This window comes from Aegilops tauschii, chromosome 2 (assembly GCF_002575655.3).
Source record: "Aegilops tauschii subsp. strangulata cultivar AL8/78 chromosome 2, Aet v6.0, whole genome shotgun sequence".
NCBI lineage: Eukaryota > Viridiplantae > Streptophyta > Magnoliopsida > Poales > Poaceae > Aegilops > Aegilops tauschii.
Window position 1 is genome coordinate 591,814,090 of NC_053036.3, and position 19,698 is coordinate 591,833,787.

A 19,698-nucleotide genomic window follows, 5' to 3' on the forward strand; every position below is an offset into this window, starting at 1 on the left:
GAGGAAAAATGGAGTGAAGCCGGTTGACTTGTTGGGTGTAGTGCGCAGGCTCCAGAGGACAGCCGGCAGCTCATCGAGCCAGCAGCCGGCCGATCGCTCCAGTGGTACAACCAGTCGGGGCTTGATGCCGGAGAGGATGAGTCCATTTGCTCGCTCGACCTGGCCGTTTGACTGCGGGTGGGCAACGGACGCTAAGTCCAGTCGGATGCCCTGCGTCGCGCAGAAACGTGCCAGTGCTCCTTTGGCGAAGTTCGTGCCATTGTCGGTGATGATGCTGTGCGGCACGCCGTACCGAGTAGTGATGTCAGGGATGAATGTCACGGCAGTCGGCCCGTTCAGCTTCTTAATCGGCTTTGCTTCGATTCACTTTGTGAACTTGTCCACAGCAACCAGTAGATGTGTCAAGCCGCCGCGGGCTGTCTTGAAAGGGCCCACCATGTCCAGTCCCCAGACGGCAAAAGGCCAGGTGAGGGGAATGGTCTTGAGTGCAGAAGCCGGCAGGTGTTGCTTGGAACTAAAAACTTGGCATCCTCTGCAGCTCTTGACTATTTCTTTAGCATCCTCCAAGGCAGTCGGGCAGAAGAAACCATGGCGGAAAGCCTTGGCCACAAGTGATCTTGAGGCTGCGTGGTGGCCGCATTCGCCTTGGTGGATGTCCTTGAGGATTGCCACTCCTTTTTCTGGCTCGACACAACGCTGGAAGACTCCAGTGACGCTGCGCTTCACAAGCTCTCTGTTGATTATTGCGTATGATGCGGCTCGTCGTTGCACTAGTCTTGCTGAGATCTCATCAGCCGGCAGCTCTCTGCTGACTAGGAACTTGAGGATGGGTTGGGCCCATGACGGAGCTGTGACTTCTTCTTCTGTTAATGTAGCCACCATGACTCGGGTGGGTGGGTTGGGTGGCGTGGAATTGGAGTCGGCCACCGCTTCTTGTGTCGTTGCAGTCCCCGGGCCGACTGCTGCAGTCCCCGGGCCGACTGCTGCAGTCCCCGGGCCGGGTTCTGAAGTCTCCGGGCCGGGTGCGACTACGGCAGTCCCCGGGCCAGTTGTCGAAGTCCCCGTGCCGCCTGCGGGTTTTCTCCAGTCGGATCCGGCTGCATCTGGCGCAGGCGGTACGAAGATAGAGTCCGACTCTGGAGACGGCTTGATGGATGGCTTGAGAAGGTGCTGGAGGGAGACGCTAGTCGGTATGGCTTGTCCGGTGGAGCCGATTCGTGCCAGGGCATCTGCTTGGTCGTTGTCGGCCCTTGGCACGTGAAGGAACTCGCACCCTTCAAAGTATCCGCTGATCTGCTGGACGAGGAATCGATAGCTCGCCATGTTCGCGTCCTTGGCGTCCCAGTCGCCAGACGACTGCTGGGCCACCAAGTCTGAGTCGTCGTAACACAGGATCCGGCGTATGCCGAGCTCTTTGGCTAGCCGGAGCCCATGTACGAGCGCCTCGTACTCGGCCACGTTGTTGGAGGCGGCGAAGTGGATCTGCAGCGTGTACTTGAGCTTGTTGCCTTTGGGAGAGGTGAGGACGATGCCGGCTCCCAAGCCGATGCGCATCTTTGACCCGTCAAAATGCATCCGCCAATGGGTAGAGTCGGGAGCCAGCGGTAGGTACTGGGTCTCGGCCCAGTCGACGAGGAAGTCGGCCAATGCTTGGGACTTGATGGCGGTGCGGGGTTGGTAGAAGATCGTGTAGGGCGCCAGTGCAATGGCCCATTTAGCCACCCGGCCGGATGCATCCCGGCTGCCTATGATCTCGGTGAGCGGGGCGGTGCACACGACCGTGACGGGGTGCTCTTGGAAGTAGGGCTTCAGTTTCTTGGCAGCGAAGTACACCCCATAGCACATCTTCTGGTAGTGCGGGTAGTTTTGCTTTGAGCTGGATAGCACTTCGCTGAGATAGTACACCGGCCTCTGGACTAGCTGGGCTCGGCCTTCTTCCGGGCGCTAGACCACAACAACAGTACTGACGACTCGGCTAGTCGCGGCGATGTAGAGGAGCATGGGCTCCTTCTCAGTCGGCGCCGCCAGGACAGGCGGAGTGGTCAGCATTTTCTTCAACTCATGGAAGGCTTGGTCGGCTTGGTCGTTCCACTCGAAGTGAGTGGACTTCTTCATGAGTCGGTACAGGGGGAGAGCCTTCTCTCCTAGTCGGCTGATAAAACGATTCAGGGAGGCTAAGCAGCCAGTGAACTTCTGCACATCTCGCAGTTTGGTGGGAATCTCCATCCTCTCGATGGCCTTGATCTTGACAGGGTTGCATTCGATGCCGCGTTCGGAGACCAGGAAGCCTAGCAACTGGCTGGCTGGCACTCCGAACACGCACTTCTCGGGGTTGAGCTTGATTTGGAATCGGCGCAAGTTGGCGAATGTTTCTTTCAGGTCTTCCAGCAAGGTACCGCGCTTCTCTGTCTTCACCACAATGTCGTCTACATAGACGTGGGCATTTCTGCCGAGTTGTTTCAAGAGGCATTTCTGCATGCAACGCTGAAAAGTGGCACCGGCATTCCTCAAGCCGAAAGTCATAGTCAGGTAGCAGAAAGCTCCAACGGGTGTGATAAAGGCAGTCTTCAGGCGGTCAGCTGGGTCCAACTTGATCTGATGGTACCCTGAGTACGCATCCAAAAAAACTTAACAGGTCGCATCCGACTGTGGAGTCTATCACTTGGTCAATCCGTGGCAGAGCAAACGGATCCTTTGGGCAGGCCTTGTTCAGGCTGGTGTAGTCTATACACATACGCCACTTGTTATTCTTCTTCAGAACCAGAACTAGGTTGGCAAGCCATTCTGGAAAGAACACTTCCATGATAAAGCCAGCGGCAAGGAGCCGGGCTATCTCTTCTCCCACGATTCTTCGCTTCTCTTCTGATAGTCGGCGAAGGGGTTGCTTGACGGGCTTCGCGTCAACGCGGACATGTAATTTGTGCTCGGCGAAATCCTTCGGGACACCCGGCATGTCCTTTGGGGTCCATGCAAAAATGTCTCGATTCTCACGGAGGAAGTCGACGAGCTCGCCTTCCTATTTACTGTCCAAGTTCGCCCCAATGACAGCGAACCTCTCCGGGTTCTCAGGGTCCAGAGGTATCTTCTTCGTCTCCTTGGCAGGCTGGAAGGAGCCCTGCGCATCACAATCTTTGGGGTTGGGGGACAGGGCCGGCTGCTTGCCGGCCATGGCCACAACCCGTTCCAGCATCTTCTTCTCTTCTGCCACCACGAGGGACTCGGCCAGCCGGCTGCTGGCCATGGCGCACTCGATGGACTTCTTGTAGTCGCCGGCTACCGTGATGATCCCCTTCGAGCTCGGCATCTTCATCTTCAGGTAGGCGTAGTGGGGGCACAACCATGAACTTGGCCAGAGCAGGTCAGCCAAGCAGAGCATGATAGGGGCTCTCCAAATCCACTACCTCGAACCAGATTGCTTCTCGGCGAAAATGATCTTTGTCTCCGAAGAGAACATCCATTTTAATCTTGCCGATTGGGGAGCAAGACAAGCCGGGGATGATACCATGGAAGACGGTGCGGCTCGGCATGAGCTGCTTCGCTTTGATGTTCAGCTTCTCCATGGTATCGCGGTACAGTATGTTGATACTGCTTCCGCCATCTATCAGGACGCGGGAGAATCGGGCAGCTCGCCTCTCCGTCGCGAGGGTGACATCCAAGACCATTGCATAGGAGCCAGGAGAGGGCATCACCTCTGGGTGGTCGGCCTGGCTCCAGCTGACTGGCTTCTCTGACCAGTGCATGAACTCGGGGGTGCTAGAGGCGACTGCATTAACTTCTTGATGCTGTCGGCGTCGACTGCGCTTGTCGTCGGCTTGACTGGTGAAGACGACGTAGGCGGCGTGCTCTTCGGGGAATTTGTCTTGGATGGCGCCGACTGCCGGCCGAGCCGCCGGCTGCTGGGGGGCTGGAGGCGGCGGACCGGGAGGCGGAGGCGGCAACATCCCCTCGCCCTTGGTGATGCGGATGAGCCAATGGCATTTCCGGGTTGTGTGGTTGGACGGCTTCGTGCCGCTGTGGAATTTGCAGGGGGCATCAAGAGCCTGTTCGTAGGAGAAAGCCGGCTGCCAAGCCGGCCTGTCACCCTTCTTCTTGGGAGCGGGCCGTTCTTCGGGCTGCTCATCTTCAACGGTGGCCACCTGCCGACTGGTGGAAGTCGGCATGGGGGCCTTGCGCTTGTGGTCATTCTGGTAGGGGCGGCGATTAGGGTCGCCAGCCGGCGTCTTAGGAGCCGGAGCAATCACCTTCCCCGAGGCGTCTACTCGGAGCTCGGTCTTCATTGAGGAGTCGGCCGTGGCGTACTTGTCCGCGATGACCAGCAACTCGTCGAGGGTAGCCGGCTCGTCGCAGAGGAGTCGGTGCTTGAGGAGGGTGCCCTCTCGGCACCCGGCGGTGAAGTACTCGATGGCCTGGACCTCATGCACCCCCTCGCAGGAGTTGCGGAGCTCGGCCCACCGCGTGAGGTAGTCGCGGGTCGACTCGTTGGGCCCTTGGACGCAGAGGGAGAGCTGGCGAGGCTTGGGAGGCCGCTTGTAGTTGCTGGTGAAGTTGCGGACGAAGACTTCTGTGAAGTCCAGCCAACTGTTGATGCTGTAGGGCTTGAGGCTGTTGAGCCATGTGCGCGCCGTGCGTTGCAGCATGAGGGGGACGTACTTCACGGCAACGCGCCGATTGTCGTTGGCTATGCTGACGGCCGTGGAGTAGTCGATGAGCCAATCTTCCGGCTTCACTGAGCCGTTGTACTTGGGCGTGTCTCTGGGGAGCGAGAACCCTTTGGGGAAGGGCTCGTCGCGGATGCGGGGGCCAAAGCATGGCGGGCCGACATCGTCTTCTTCTTCCAACGCCAAGGATCGAGCAAGGCGGTCGATCCGGTGGCGGGCGTCGTTCTCGCCGACTCCTTCTCGGCGGCCGAGTCGGTCGCCAAGAGTCGGGTGCGTGATGGCGGCGGGGTGAGACGTCGCTCTCTTCGAGGCGGGGGGAGGCAGATTTCCTTGGTGCTCCACCGCTCGCGGGCGGCCTTCCGCGTCGCGCTCGATGGTGATGCGAGTCCGGCTGCGGCTAGCAGCCGGCTCCTTGTCTTTCTACTGGCGAGCGCCGCTCGCAGTCGGCGAGCGGGATGTCGCGGCGTGCTCCCGGCGCGGGGGATGACTATCAGCACGGGCGCCGGCTTCGTGTCGTTCTGCAGCCGCGTCGATCAGCTGCTGGATCCGTCTTGTCATGTAGGGGAGCTCATCGGCTCCCAGCCCATTGAGCTCTTCTGCGGCTGCCTGAGCGGCTCGCAGATTCTCGAGCGGGGTGGCGTAGACGGGGCGATCCGCCCCCAGCATGCTGGCGACGGCCGCGCCGCGCTTCTGGACGAAGCCGGCTCGGCTCGGGCCGCTAGGCGGCGGCGTACCGAAGGCGGCGCGGTCGACTTCGCGCTGGTGGGCCTCGGTGAGGCGTCTCATGGAGGCTATCTTCTGGCCTTCCGCGATGAGGGCGAGGCGGCGTGCCTCCAGGTTCTCGGCGTCGGCATCGGCCGGGATGGGGACGGAGAGGTCGTGCATCGCCGCTTGCAGGGCGTCGTGGGCGTTCTCGCCCGAGTTGGCGACGTGGCTGATGACCAGCACTTCGGTGACAGCGCTACTGCCGCTGTCAGCTCGAAGGAGAGGATCGTCGAAGACCACCACGTCGGAGGGGTAAGCGTCGAGCGATGCCGTGTCGGAGTCGACAAGCATCGGGTCGGTGGAGCCGACCGACTCCACATCTGCAGCAGGCTCGCTGGAGACGTGAAGCTGGTCGAGGAGGCTGACGAGGCGGCTCTCGGGATAGTCCGTGCCAGCGTCGGACGCAGGCTCGTCGGAGATGCGAGTCTCGCCGAGCAGATCGGCGAGGCAGCTCGCTGCGCAGGCGTCGTCGACGCCTTGCAGCGCGTCGAGGCAAACGCCACCGGGCCCAGCAGGCTGGCTGCGCTCGCGGGGGAGGAAGAGGGTTCCCGTCCAGAACAGGTCTCCGGACGACGGTGCACCTGGCCCCACGGTGGGCGCCAAATGTCGGGTGGTTGGTGCGACATATGCCAACGGGTGGCTTATCATTGTGGGTGCCAATAAGACGTCGCCGGTGCCTGGAAACGGGATGAGGCGAAGACATGCACGCCGGCGGATCTTACCCAGGTTCGTGGCTCTCCGAGGAGATAACACCCTAGTCCTGCTCTGCGGGGTCTCCGCATGATCACTAGATCAGTAAAAGTAGCTACAATCGCTCCTAGAGCTGTTGGGTTCAAGGGAGAAGAAGAACAAGGCTAGCTCTCACTTCTCTCTCTCTATGGTGTGTGTGCTATGCTCAGAAGCCAACCCTTTGCATGGGTGCTCCGGGGGTTTATATAGGCCTACCCCCGGGGGTACAATTGTAATCCAGCTGGGCTCTGGTCCCAGCCATCAGTGTCTATCCTCGCCGCCTTCTCCGCCGGTTGTTGGGGCCCGCCGACTAGTGGGTCCTGCTGGCTGCCGGCCTCTCGGTCGACAGGCCGGCCCCACCGCCTAGGATCTTATCGGTGGCTGCTTACTGTAGCCTCGCCCCTGATGACGAGGGCGTTGTTGAGGTAATCGTGGCTACAGTGGGCCGCCTCGAGGGTCCTCACTGTAGCCTTACCTCGTCTTGTCTCCTTAATGGGGCGCATGCTTTGAGGGAGGGGGTAGCCGGCTTTTGGGGGCCGGCTATGCCCTTGGCCGACTGGGGAGGTCGGGCCGCCTCCGCGCTTCTCTCTGGCCGAGGGGACCGCCGCCCGTGGGCCGTACGGGAGTCTGTCGTGGATGACGTTGAGGCTAGCATGGCTACAGTGCCGAGCCGAACGGGAGACGGCCATCCCGTACGGCCTCCTGTGGCCATGCCTGCCTCGGGCTTCGGGGGTAGTGGGCCGCACTGTGGCCACACCCCGTCTTGTCACCGTTAGGTGGGTGTAGCTTTGGTGGTTGTGGTCTCGGCCGGCTTTTTGGAGTCGGCGCCCTTCGAGGCCGGCTTCCTGGAGTCGGCCACCCCGCGGATATCCTGGGGGAGGTTGCTGAGGCTGGGCCGCCTCCCGTGAGTCGGCTTCGGGGGTAGCCGGCCAGGGGAGGTGGTCCAATGTTTGGAGTGCTTGGAGGTCCAAAGGCCTGATAATTTTTCAGAAGAACCAGGGGCAGTTGGTTAGGCTACTCGTGGCCATTTACTCCGACAATTACACAAGGACGAACTCGTACTACTACGTTGCTACGTGTCAAAACTAATCGTTTAGATATTGTGTCCGGAGGCTAAGCTCGAAATGCGATACAGCAAGAAGTGCATTCAGACAAATTGACACTCTGTCCTGACTCCTAAAGCAGGAACTCAGCTTTTCCATGCATGCACCCGCACACATTATAGAGTAATTAAAAATGCACTGTTTGTTTATTTCTCAGTTAAGAAAATATATTTGTTTCTGTCTCTGTCCCTCTCTCCCTGCTTCGTTGGCACAAACATAAAAAAGTTGCAGATCTTAAAGGCCTCTCTCACTCGCCTTTTCTTATTCATTCGGTGCTTTATGTCAGATTCATGGATAATAATATTCAGCAATAAAGTTCGGAACTTGGAAGCATATGCTAACTACTGGTACTGTATACACCAGATATGTGTACCAGTTAAGGGTTTTATGCCTGCAAAACATATTTGCTTTTGTTGGAAGCCTGATCAGAGAGACAAAAGGATCCTACGCAAAAAAAAAGAGACACAAAAGGATCCTTCGGACAAGAGAAAGTAAAACTGGACGTGGCAAGTGTACTGATGCGTTGGTACTGTCTGCTAGGTGGCACACACGTCAAATTTTGATTCTCTCTCTTTTGGCCATCTGCTGCGGTAGGTCAATTGGCGTGTAAAACTGGACGTGGCAAGTGTACTGATGCGTTGGTACTGTCTGCTAGGTGGCACACACGTCAATTGGCGTTTATAAATCAGACAAAATACTAAGCTGCCTGTAGTGCCTGTAATTTTCTTGAATCTTGAAACTAAATAAAAAACGATATGTGGCTGCTGGGATTCGAGCCCAGGTCTCCACGGCCACAACGTGGAATTCTCACCACTAAACTACAGCCACCACTTTGTCCAATTGTTAAATTGATACTTCTCGTGATAAGACTCTGATTAGTCTGCTCTGATTAGGGGTTTTAGATTATCATATGTGTAGTTTTCTCTTTCCTGCAGTAGTTTGTAAGACTATGTGGTTTCTATTATATGAAATAGGAGGGAAGACCCCGGAAATCCAACTTGGTGCCCAGGCTCATTTGCTCCCGCTCAGAAAAAAATCAAAACAAATACTAAAAAGATTTTAAAAATCGCTTTTTTGTGTGGTAGGATATCAAAAATGCTAGACACATGGACACCACACGGGCAAGTTTCACGGGCGGGCTGACCTGTCGTGTTTTAATTGGCAAAAAGTTAACCTCTCCTCCTACTTCCGGCCCCCCTGATTTTAACTGGTGGGGTGGGCGACCAGGCCCGTAAAACTCCGTATTCTTCCGTCGATGTAGCAAAGCCGGTAGAATATTTGATGCGCGAGGTCCGCTTTAAATTTCAAATCATTTGGACATCTGAGCAGTTCTCGGCAAAAAAGACAAATTGGGTCAGAACAGTGCGTGAACAGTGAACTTTTTTACACACCCTAATTTTGTCTTTTTTTCAAGAGCTGCTCAGATGTCCAAATGAGTTGAAATTTAGGGCAGACCTCACGCATCAAATTATCTATCACACAAAAAATATTTGGAATTTTTTGAATTTTTTAGTATTTATTTTGTTTTTTTACTGAGGGCGGGTGCACATGAGCCCGGGAGCAGAAACTCCACGTCCGGAAGACCCTCTTTATCCAAAAAAAAAAAACTTCCAGCGATTATAAGGCGATAAGCTATCCGATGTCTCCAACTCTCCATCCGTCCTGCTGGGCTTTTACCAAACTGTACACGATTGATTTCCATGCCGCCAGGGAAAAGAAGAATGAAATTAACGGGTGAATATCATTGAAAACTAAAGCGGACGCACTCCAAAGCTACTCATACAATGAAGGTTTGCCCTATATGTGATTATTTATTGTCATATCTTTTGTAGGGGATTCAAATGATGATGCACACACGAGTGCGCGCACACACACAAACACCCGAGAGCGAGCATTCTGAACACACCCTAGCTAGAATTGATAAACATCGAAGATAAATCCACGGATATCGTTATGTTTGTGCAAAAAAGGATTTGATCATTTGAAACACGAAGACATGCTCCCCATAACAACACCAGCCCATCCAGAGGTTGTTCTCTTCTCGCTGTTTACGCCGTTACAGGCCGTGATCCTTTGGTTCTCTGGCCGTACGTGCACCTCTCTTGATCATCACTCGGCTGAGGACACTACTTAAAACAAGTTAAGTGGGTTTAAGGACGCTAGACAGTTGGTTAGGAAGCAAAAGAAAGAGAGCCATCATCTAATCATCAGCCCGAGCATGACAACCGGCGGTGCATGCCCTGCAGCATCCAATGATGGCCTGCTGATGGGATTGCTAAACAACAAGGATCTTTTTAAGGGAGAAATACTGACTCGTTCAGTTTGCTTCAGTCAGTCCCTTTCAGTCACCTTGCAGCCATAAACTAGAAATTAGATAGAAATCCAGCCTGAAAAGGCAGAGGTATGCGCAATTTTTTAGGTTCGTACGCCGTCTAGTGCAGTAGTGGTTGACGACTTGAGCACCATCTATCTAAAACAAGGAGGCCTGACCATACGTTTACAGTAACGAAAACACTGACGAAACCAGTAGACAGTGTCATCGCCCGGCACATGCAGTGATGCAGAGCAGTAGTCCTCCTGGAATTATGATCGCACGTTCCAGCTTGGACTGCCGTGCGCCGCATGCATGTGGCGGCTCGCCCGCCGGAAAGAAAAGAAGGGACTCGTGAAACCGTTGGCTGAGCTGCGCCGCTCAGTCGCTTTCCTCCAATCGGTGTGCGTCCAGCTGCATGCATGCATGCATGCGCTTGCTCGTCACTGAAATAAAAAGATCGGGGGAGCTCGCCGCGACTTGACACGCTTCTCGCCTGCTTTGATTGATCGCTCCACGCAATGCTGATGAGGAAATGATCGTCTCGGGGTCTGGAAAAGGAATGTGGTATGGAGTACCTGTACCTCTCGTAGTCGTAGTACGAGAGGCGCTGCCAAATTGTTCGGTCGTCCGGGTATGGAATGGTGTGTGGCGTCTAGCAACACGGGCGTGAGCTTAGACTCGACGCGCACGTACGTCCGTGCCTCCAACTCGACATATTGTCCCGATCGACGCGCCCAGGTACGCACGAAGCCGTTGCATCAATAATTTGCTACTTCTTCCGTTCCATATTATTTGTCGCTGATTTAGTACAACTTTGTATTAAATCAGAGACAAGTAATATGGAACGGAGGGAGTAACTCGCAAAAAAAAAAGAATCAATAATTTGCTGCCACTGTTATACTCCAGTACTATATACGCATATACAATGAAATTAAGGGCATCTGCAACGACAATCCGCAAATTTCCTCCCGTATCCATCCGCGGACAGGGGAACCAGTCTGCGGACATGGATGTGAGAGGCCACCATCCAATCGTAGCCGTATACAGTCGGCCTTCCTCGTTTTTCTAAGTCCGCACGGTCAAATAGCCGCATATAAATGGTAGAAATGTTCAAATAGCCGCATGCAGCAGTAGTTCAAATTTACAAAAATTCAAATATTACATCCCAGCATTGTTTACCCTTTAACCGTCCACTGATACTCAATCAGATCTTTTTCAGCTGCTCGTGAGTTGGTCGATGCCGAATTTGTTGATGCATTTGAATAAACTTTTCAAATATGGCCGGATCTTGGTCCGGAAATTGAATAGGATCACCAATGTTCTCAAATTCCAGAGATGCGGCAGCGTTGTCACCCTCATCCTCAACGATTATGTTGTGCATAATCACACAACATGTCATCACCTCCCACAAGGTCTTCGGATCCCATTGTTTACCAGGTCCACGAACAACTGCAGAACAGGCTGGCAGAAATACAAATGCCCTCTCAGACATCCTTTCTAGCTGCTTCTTGTCTTTGGGCAAAGTGAGCCTTTTTCTGGCCAACTGGATTAGAGGTGATGCTGACAAAGGTAATGTTGGGGAACGTAGTATTTCAAAAAATTTACCTACGATCACGCAAGATCTATCTAGGAGAAGCATAACGACAAGCGGGGAGAGTGTGTCCACGTACCCTCGTAGACCGAAAGCGGAAGCGTTTAGTAACGCGGTTGATGTAGTCGAACGTCTTCGCGATCCAACCAATCAAGTACCGAACGCACGGTACCTCCGGCACATGTTCAGCTCGGTGACGTCCCTCGAACTCTTGATCCAGCTGAGGCCGAGGGAGAGTTTCATCAGCACGACGGCGTGGTGACGGTGATGATGAAGTTACCGGCGCAGGGCTTCGCCTAAGCACTACGACGATATGACCAAGGTGTAAAACTGTGGAGGGGGGGCACCGCACACGGCAAAAGATCAACTTGTGTCCATGGGGTGCCCCCTCCCCCGTATATAAAGGAGGGAAGGAGGAGGCCGGCCGGCCACAAGGGGCGCGCCAAGGGGGAGGAATCCTACTCCTAGTAGGAGTAGGTTTCCCCATTTCCTAGTCCAACTAGGAGGAGAAGGAAGGAGAGGGAGAGGGAGAGGGAAAGAGGGGATGCGCCCCCTCCCCTAGTCCTATTCGGACTCCCCTTGGGAGGGGGGCGCGCCACCTCCTAGCTGCTTCCCTCTCTCTCCCCTAAGGCCCACTAAGGGCCCATAACTTCCCGAGGGGTTCCGGTAACCCTCCGGCACTCCGGTTTTATCCGAAACTTTCTGGAACACTTCCGGTGTTCGAACAACATGGTCCAATATATAAATCTTGATGTCTCGACCATTTTGAGACTCCTCATCATGTCCGTGGTCTCATCCGGGACTCCGAACAACCTTCGATACATCAAATCACATAAACTCATAATACCAATCGTCATCGAACGTTAAGCGTGCGGACCCTACGGGTTCGAGAACTATGTAGGCATGACCGAGACACCTCTCCGTTCAATAACCAATAGCGGAACCTAGATGCTCATATTGGCTCCTACATATTCTACGAAGATCTTTATCGGTCAAGCCGCATAACAACATACGTTGTTCCCTTTGTCATCGGTATGTTACTTGCCTGAGATTTGATCGTCGGTATCACTATACTTAGTTCAATCTCGTTACCGACAAGTTTCTTTACTCGTTCCGTAATGCATCATCCCGCAACTAACTCATTAGTCACATTGCTTGCAAGGCTTATAGTGATGTGCATTACCGAGAGGGCCCAGAGATACCTATCCGACAATCGGAGTGACAAATCCTAATCTCGATCTATGCCAACTCAACAAACACCATCAGAGACACCTGTAGATCATCTTTATAATCACCCAGTTACGTTGTGACGTTTGATAGCACACTAAGTGTTCCTCCGGTATTTGGGAGTTGCATAATCTCATAGTCATAGGAACATGTATAAGTCGTGAAGAAAGCAATAGCAATAAACTAAACGATCATAGTGCTAAGCTAACGGATGGGTCATGTCAATCACATCATTCTCTAATGATGTGATCTCGTTCATCAATGACAACTCATGTCTATGGCTAGGAAACTTAACCATCTTTGATTAACGAGCTGGTCAAGTACAGGCATACTAGTGACACTTTGTTTGTCTATGTATTCACACAAGTACTAAGTTTCCGGTTAATACAATTCTAGCATGAATAATAAACATTTATCATGATATAAGGAAACATAAATAACAACTTTATTATTGCCTCTAGGGCATATTTCCTTCAGGTAGACCACGGAGGATAGATACCGTCAACCAGATAGTAGCTCATGTCGTACTCATGATCGTTGGCAGTATAGTGCCAAGGAGTAGCTTTTCCTTCAGCCAGCCTCGCAAACAACGGTGATTGCTGCAGCCCATTGATGTCATTCTGAGACTCGGGATGCCAATGAAATCATGCCAAATCCAAAGATCCTGTGATGCAACTGCTTCAAGAATGATGGTGGGCTCCTTAACATGACCCTGCTATTGCCCTTGTAAAGCTTTCGGACAGTTCTTCCATTTTCAATGCATGCAGTCAAGAGATTCAAGCAAACCTAGCCACCCTCTTGCTTCTAAGATTGCCAAGAGCCTTTCGGTGTCTGCCACAGTTGGTTCTCTCAGGTACTGAGGTCCGAACACCTCGACCACGGTAGTTGCAAACCTGACCAAGGCATCTCCGCATGTGCTTTCAAACATCCATAGGTACTCGTCCCATGAATCAACGGCCGTGCCATATGCAAACATCCGGAGTGCATGCGTGAACTTCTGAACCAGAGAAGCCAATCGTTCCCACGACGTCCTTCTTCATAATGAAGTAGTCATCGTAGGACTGGACACCATGCTACAAACGGCCGAAGACAGTCTTGCGTATCCGAAAACGCCGGTGAAAATGGTCAGCGAATAGTGCATCTGGGGCAAAGTAGTCGGACATCAGTGTTAAATGGCCGCGCGCCCTGTTGCGGTTGAGTAATCGATGACCCTTGATCGAGCCCTTGAAATTAAAAACATGCTCCTCCGCATGCTCCGAGTCTTCACGGACAGCCTACATCATCGCCGTCTCATCGGAGTACTCCACCTCGTCCAACGAGCTGTCGGATGACTCAACATACTGCTCATATATGTACTTCAAATCAGAATCCATTGCTAGAAAGAAGAAGGGAAAACTGTTTTAGCTCCGGCAATTCATCCAACAGTTGCCGGGTATGGTGAGTACAGCAGTAGCAGATGGTACCTGGCGGGGCGGTCGGAGGACATGGATTGAACAGGCACAGAGGAGAAACAGGGTGGAGCCCCGCTGGAGCGTTGGAGGTGTCGGAGATGTAGAGTTCTGGTAGGGGTGTGGCGTGGCAGCCAGGGTGGTGGAGCGACGGCGAAGACATGGAAGAAAGAAGGAAGGAGACAATATGTGGAGGATGGAGTCGCAAGGTTCGTGAAGGGTTTTGGGTGGGCCGAGGGGTGTGAGATTCCTATGTTTCTAGTGTCCGGACTCCAGCAAAGCTCCCCAACATTTGTCTCTGATTTGCGGGAGAAAATGTGTCCGGACCGACCCACAGACCGATACCGACCCACAGACCGATACCGACCCACGTTGGATGGCTTCCCCGATCCAAACAGCGCGATCCAAACGTATGCGGGTGGTTTGCGGGTCCGCCTTGGAGATGCCCTAAACAGGGGTTGAAGGTTCAGTGCTGCAAGTAAACTTTTCCTCTGTCACGGTGGTATCCGTGAGATCGGGGCGGGTAAGAGGGAGGGATTTTGTGCACGCAGGGTTGGGACACGCAGGTGGTGGGCCAGGAATCTGTGCCAAGATTTGGAAATCTATTTGTGTATAGCGTTTTACCTAGTTTAATATTTGGTATGTGTGTGTAATGTCATTGTATATCGAAGCCATATATCTAATCTTGTCGGTCATGTGGGGTAGCCTATAATATACAACAAGACTTGTTATTCTCCGCATCTCCTGAAGTACATATAGGGTATCAACAACAAGTGGACTTTTCTATCTGAAGATTTTTGTAAAAAAAAGTATGTTGTACTTGTATATTTCTTATCCATAAATGTTTGTTCTTGTACAACAATTTAAAATGTATAATATTGGTTGAATCTCGTCGTTGATGTTTTTCTTTTGTGTGTGGATGATTCAACTCACTAGTTTAGTTTGTAGTACCTATATGTTGGATATACCAAGTCGGTGTACTATGAAATGATACGGTCTTGAATCTTACAAGGGGAATTACACTGCTACTTGTGTTGACATGTACCTAAAAACAAATTGCGTTAAGTTAGACCTCCGAGAACTCGTCACCGCCACTGTCGCCACTATCTCTACCGCCCACCACATTGCGGGGATGACGGTCAACATGGTCTACGCCCCTACTCACCGGGCAAGGCACCGACTGTGTAACCCCGCGACACGGTGGTGATGGCTTTCGTGGGACCCAAGCGGTGGCGGCCTCCCATGATCTACTTTTCTTCGCTGTCAGTGGTGGCCGCGAACATGCCGTTCTCCGCCAACATGGCTTCTTTCCCCATATGTCTAACGCATTGCCGTCATTGCTCGCAGCAGATATGCTGGGAGATGGCGTTGTCCAGCCTGGGCGAGCGAGTAGGGGGGTGGCGATGGTGATGGTGGCGGCGCCGAATTCAGAGGGTTTGCCGGGCAAGCCAACCTGTATCAGGTTGGCTCGTCGGGCAACCCAGGCAGCTGCAATGCCGAAGAACTTCTTCTTCCATTCGTCGGAGGCCATATGGCGGGTGTTGTATAAGGAGGAGGTCGAGAGAGAGGAGGTGAGGTGTGGTTCTTGCCCGGCGCCTAGACACGTTTTTATAGCGGGCGGATGCGAGGAGCTAGTCGGAGATGTGTTTAATTCTCGCGGGCACATGAATGGACATGTGGTACTCGGAGCGCCGGAGTAGGTTCCTCGGCACACACGCCGGCCCAATGGAGGTAGATGGGTAGAGGGATGCCGTTTCAAGGCGGAGAGAAGGCGTGCGCAGTGGGCAACGGTCGGTGCTGCCAGCCGGCGAGCCGCTTCAGTGCCGGCTCTAGTGAGCGGTCGCGACTGCTCTGGGCCGGCATGAATGCGGGCAGCTTGCTACGGGAGGGAACGTGCACAGGCACGGGAAAGGCGTTTTTGGTGGGCTAGGTTAGTCAGACGCAGACGCCCGTAAACCCGAGTTTGTCTCGTGTTTGCGGAAAAAAATGCGCCGAGACCGCCGAATGGGCCGAGGCAGGACCGCAATTGATGACAGAACATGTCCGGACGCGGTTCAAACGGTTGCGGGTGGTTTGGAGTCGGTGTTGGAGATGCCCTTCCGCATATACGAAGCCAAGGAAAGAAAATCATGTAGTTTTAGTACAGAAAACCATGTGTGGCCTCGCATGGTACAGGAACCACGTGCTCCATTTCGATGTGCCATATGCAAATCAATCGTTCAGGAACGAATCAACATGCCTGATTAATTAGATTGAAGAAGCTGTACCTAGAGCCAGGGCTCCGCCTCCTCCTTCTCCTTCTCCAAGAAAAAAAGTTAGGGTTCGTGTCTCTCGCCGGCGCCGGTGCAGGTCCGATGGCCTAGGGCCATGGAGGCGCGGTGGATCCTGGCAAGGGCCGGCGGGAGGGCTTCGTTTTTAGTCGTTTTTTTCAATCTTGTTAGGGTTTGTGTCCTATTCAGGAAGGCGGGACGGCGGCGGCTTTCTGGAGATGGAATAAAGGTTTCTCCGCCTAGTCCCCATTCCGGCGGTGCGTCTAGCATCGTTGGTGGGCGTGTGGATGTGTGTTTCCGGTAGATCTATCTTTGGTCATGGCGTTGGTCCCCGCATCGTCTCGCGCAGGCGACTCGGGGGCGATTAGGTTTTCCCCCGAGCGCCGCCACCCTCGTCTGCCTCCCCTCGCCGCCGTTGCCGGCGGCCTCCGGCCGGCCCGCGGTGGCGGTGGGACCCCTTCCACCTCCTCCTCCGTCCATCCCCGCGTTGGTCCCCCTCCCTGCTCACCCGCCTCGTCCTCGGCGGCGCGAGGCTGCGTGGAGATCGCCGCCGCCGGTTCGTCCTGGTGGTCTCCCCGCGGGCTGGGGCCGTGCCTCCTGCCGCCGGCCGGCCTGGGGAGCAGGCCCGGCCGTTGTTGGCTGCTTCCCCGTCCGGTGGGCTGCTTCCTCTGCTTGGAGCGACCAGATCTGGATCATGGTGTTAGGGTGCTTGGAGGGGGTCGGTCTGGGATGGGGCCTCAGAGTGGTGCTCGTTGCGGTGGCTGGAGCGGCCAGCTTCGCGCGAGCTGCTCGTCTCTTCGGAGATGGGTGAGTGTGGCTCTTTGGATCTAGGGCGGCGACCCTTCCAGCGAGACTCCATTGGCTTGACCGGTGCTCGTTGGTGCTGGCCGTTCTTCCTCGGCCGCGGGGGCGGCGAGGCGGCGGCAGGTGGCGGCTGTGGTGCGGGCGTCTCGGCGGCGCCCGATCCAGATCTGAAGGCCTCAGTCTACTTCAACCAGGGCTGCCTCCGATGGTCCTGTTTTGGGCGGCCTTTGTCGCCGGAGTTGTACCTGTTTGGCGGCTGGAGGTGGGAGGTGGCTCCGGAGAAATCTGAGGCCAGCAGTGCTGGTCACGACGGCGGCGACGCCCGAGGGCGCCATACCCTTCTTGTAGGCGCCGTCCAGGTTGCCTCCTTCCCCTCTTCCTTCCACCCAGCTCGTATGCCGGGCGAAAGCCCAAATCCTTGCCGGATCGAGCGACAGCGGCGCTCCGGGCGTCGTCACCCTCTGGGGGTGTCGTTCGTGGTGAGCTTGGGGTGGATGTGATGCTTTGGTTGCTTGGCGGCGGATTGGTCTTCAGCAGCCCTGCCGGTCTCGACGGAGCGGTGCTTCATCCTACTCATTGATGGCGGCGTATCTCGGCGGCGTGGCGCAGTGGAGATTCGGCGTCCGATGTGTGGCGATGGACTCGCGCAGAAGGACGAAGCTGTCTGGTGTCGTGGTGACGTCGATGGCTGAGGCCAGACAAGGTAGAAGCCTCAATTTGATCTGAAGACGGACCTGTGGAAGATGGCGGCGACGACACACGAGTGCGTCTGACCGGATTGTGTCCCAGACCCGGTATGTGGCTCGGCTGGGGCTTCCGAATGTGTTTCGGCTTCCGGCTTTTGATGTTAGGCTTAGGTGAGTGGTCTGGGTAGTGGCCCAGCTAGCACCCCTTCATCATTTTGGATAGGAGTAGCGGCATATGTTCCCAAGATGGTGGATTCAGGCACATTGTTGTAATACTTTGTAAGGTCCTAGAGAATAATCAATAAAGTGGCCGTATGCATCTCCCAGATGCAGAGGCCGGGAGTCATCCTCCTTTTCTTAAAAAAAAGATCTATCTTTGGTGGATTTGGTCGGATCTCGTCGTTGTTCGTCTACGTTCGTGTGTCTTCGGTTTGGATCCTTCCGATCTACGTTATTTTTCATCGGCAGCGGTTGCTGTTCTGGGGTGCTGGTCCTATGGGGTCTTAGCACGACGACTTCCCGATAGTCTACTACAACAAGTTGTGCCCGGCTCCGGCGATGGAGGGGCGATGACGGCGGCGCGCCTTCGGCTCACTTCGGTGCTTGTAGTCGTCGCTAGGTGGTTTACGGATCTGAATGTAATTTTTATTTCTGATGTTCGCTGTACTGCCATGATTGAAGATAAATAGATTGAAAGTTTTTTCAAAAAAAAAAAACATGCCTGATTAATCCCAGGAATTAGGGGGAACCTTGTGTGCTGAGTGCGCTGAGAGATACTAATGTCATGCCTGATCGAGGGCAGGAGCCGACGCGCGCAAGCTGCGGTGCGCTGGGTTGGGCTGCACGCCGATCTCGTCCCGGTGTCGTGTCCCGCCCAGCGACACAAAAACTACGAGCCCTCATCGTGGTGCTATCCCTGCAGTTTGCTCCAACCCCAAGACCCAAAGCCCCAGCGGCCAGCGCTATATCTATCCCCTCCCCGTCCCGCTCTTCCACTGCACCACCCACACCGCGCAGCTCGCAACAAAGCCTGCCAAGTCCCAGCCAGCTGAGAGCTAGCAGCAGGAAGCGAACCAACTCGCCCCCCGGTCGCTCGTCGGAGCCAAGAAAGGCAACGCAGCATGTGCAACCTCATCACGATCCCGTCGGTCGCCTGGCTGCGCCGCGCCGTGCGCCGGTGGCGGGCCCGCCGCTCCACCTCAGCTATTGTTCCGTCGGGGCACGTCGCGGTCTGCGCGGAGGGCGCGCGGTTCATGGTGCGGCTGGCGCACCTCAGCCACCCGGCCTTCCTGGAGCTGCTGCGGCAGGCGGAGGAAGAGTACGGCTTCCCGACCGGCGCCTCCGGCCCCGTCGCGCTCCCCTGCGACGAGGACCGCCTCCGCGACGTCCTCCGCCGCGTCTCCTCCCCGTCCCACTCCGAGGAGCCGCGCCGCCCCTCCTTCTGCCGCCGCCGCCGCCGCGGCGACTCGCGGCCGCTGCTGCAGGGGGTGGCCTTCCCTTGAGCGCGCGCGCCGCGGCGCCGAACGATCGGGCGACGGAGCACACCCAGTTTCTGCCGCGCGTAACGGCAGCAACTGGTGACAGGCACGGTCCCCCGGACGCGTACGCACAGCAAGCGCCGAAACGCTGATCAGAAGGGCCGGCGTGCTCCTCTGCGCTGCGTAATGCCGGCGATCGGACACGCACGTACTGGAGCTGGGTTCTGGGTAGTACAGTATGTGACGGTGATGGTACTAGTTAGTAACTGATCGAAGAAGGCGACAATTTTTTGGGATTGTTTTCTCTGTAACTATTCTACTACTCGTCTGTGCAACTCCTTGCCGACGCATACGAGTGAATTATTAATTAGTTAGTAATAAAGATTGATTGATTGTTCTTGTTGTACACGGAATTTGTCATCGTTTGTGATTCATGCATGTCTTCGTCATGTTGACGTGGCGAAACTTGTAATGGCCGTTAATCATTAGCCTGTTTTCCTGAAATTTAATCATTAGCTTAAATTTTGTAAGATAAAGACAATGATTTCGTTAATGAGATCCGAAGCCAAGCACTCTCTTTAAAGAAAACATTAACACTTTTTGGCGGGAAAACAGTGCCATCCAA

At 54.7% G+C, this 19,698-nt stretch overlaps 1 protein-coding gene and 1 non-coding gene across 2 annotated transcripts; one reads left to right on the top strand and one right to left on the bottom strand.

Annotated features, from left to right (window-relative positions):
• Positions 1-8,011: 8,011 nt before the first annotated feature.
• Positions 8,012-8,083, bottom strand: TRNAH-GUG (transfer RNA histidin (anticodon GUG)). The gene has a single exon. It is a non-coding gene; the product is annotated as a tRNA-His (tRNA).
• A 10,316-nt stretch (positions 8,084-18,399) lies between these two features.
• LOC109757693 (auxin-responsive protein SAUR27) lies at positions 18,400-19,479 on the top strand. Its single transcript, XM_020316526.4, has one exon. The coding sequence runs from the start codon at positions 18,717-18,719 to the stop codon at positions 19,095-19,097; it is 381 nt and encodes a 126-aa protein (XP_020172115.1). The 5' UTR covers positions 18,400-18,716; the 3' UTR covers positions 19,098-19,479.
• The last annotated feature ends 219 nt before the right edge of the window (positions 19,480-19,698 follow it).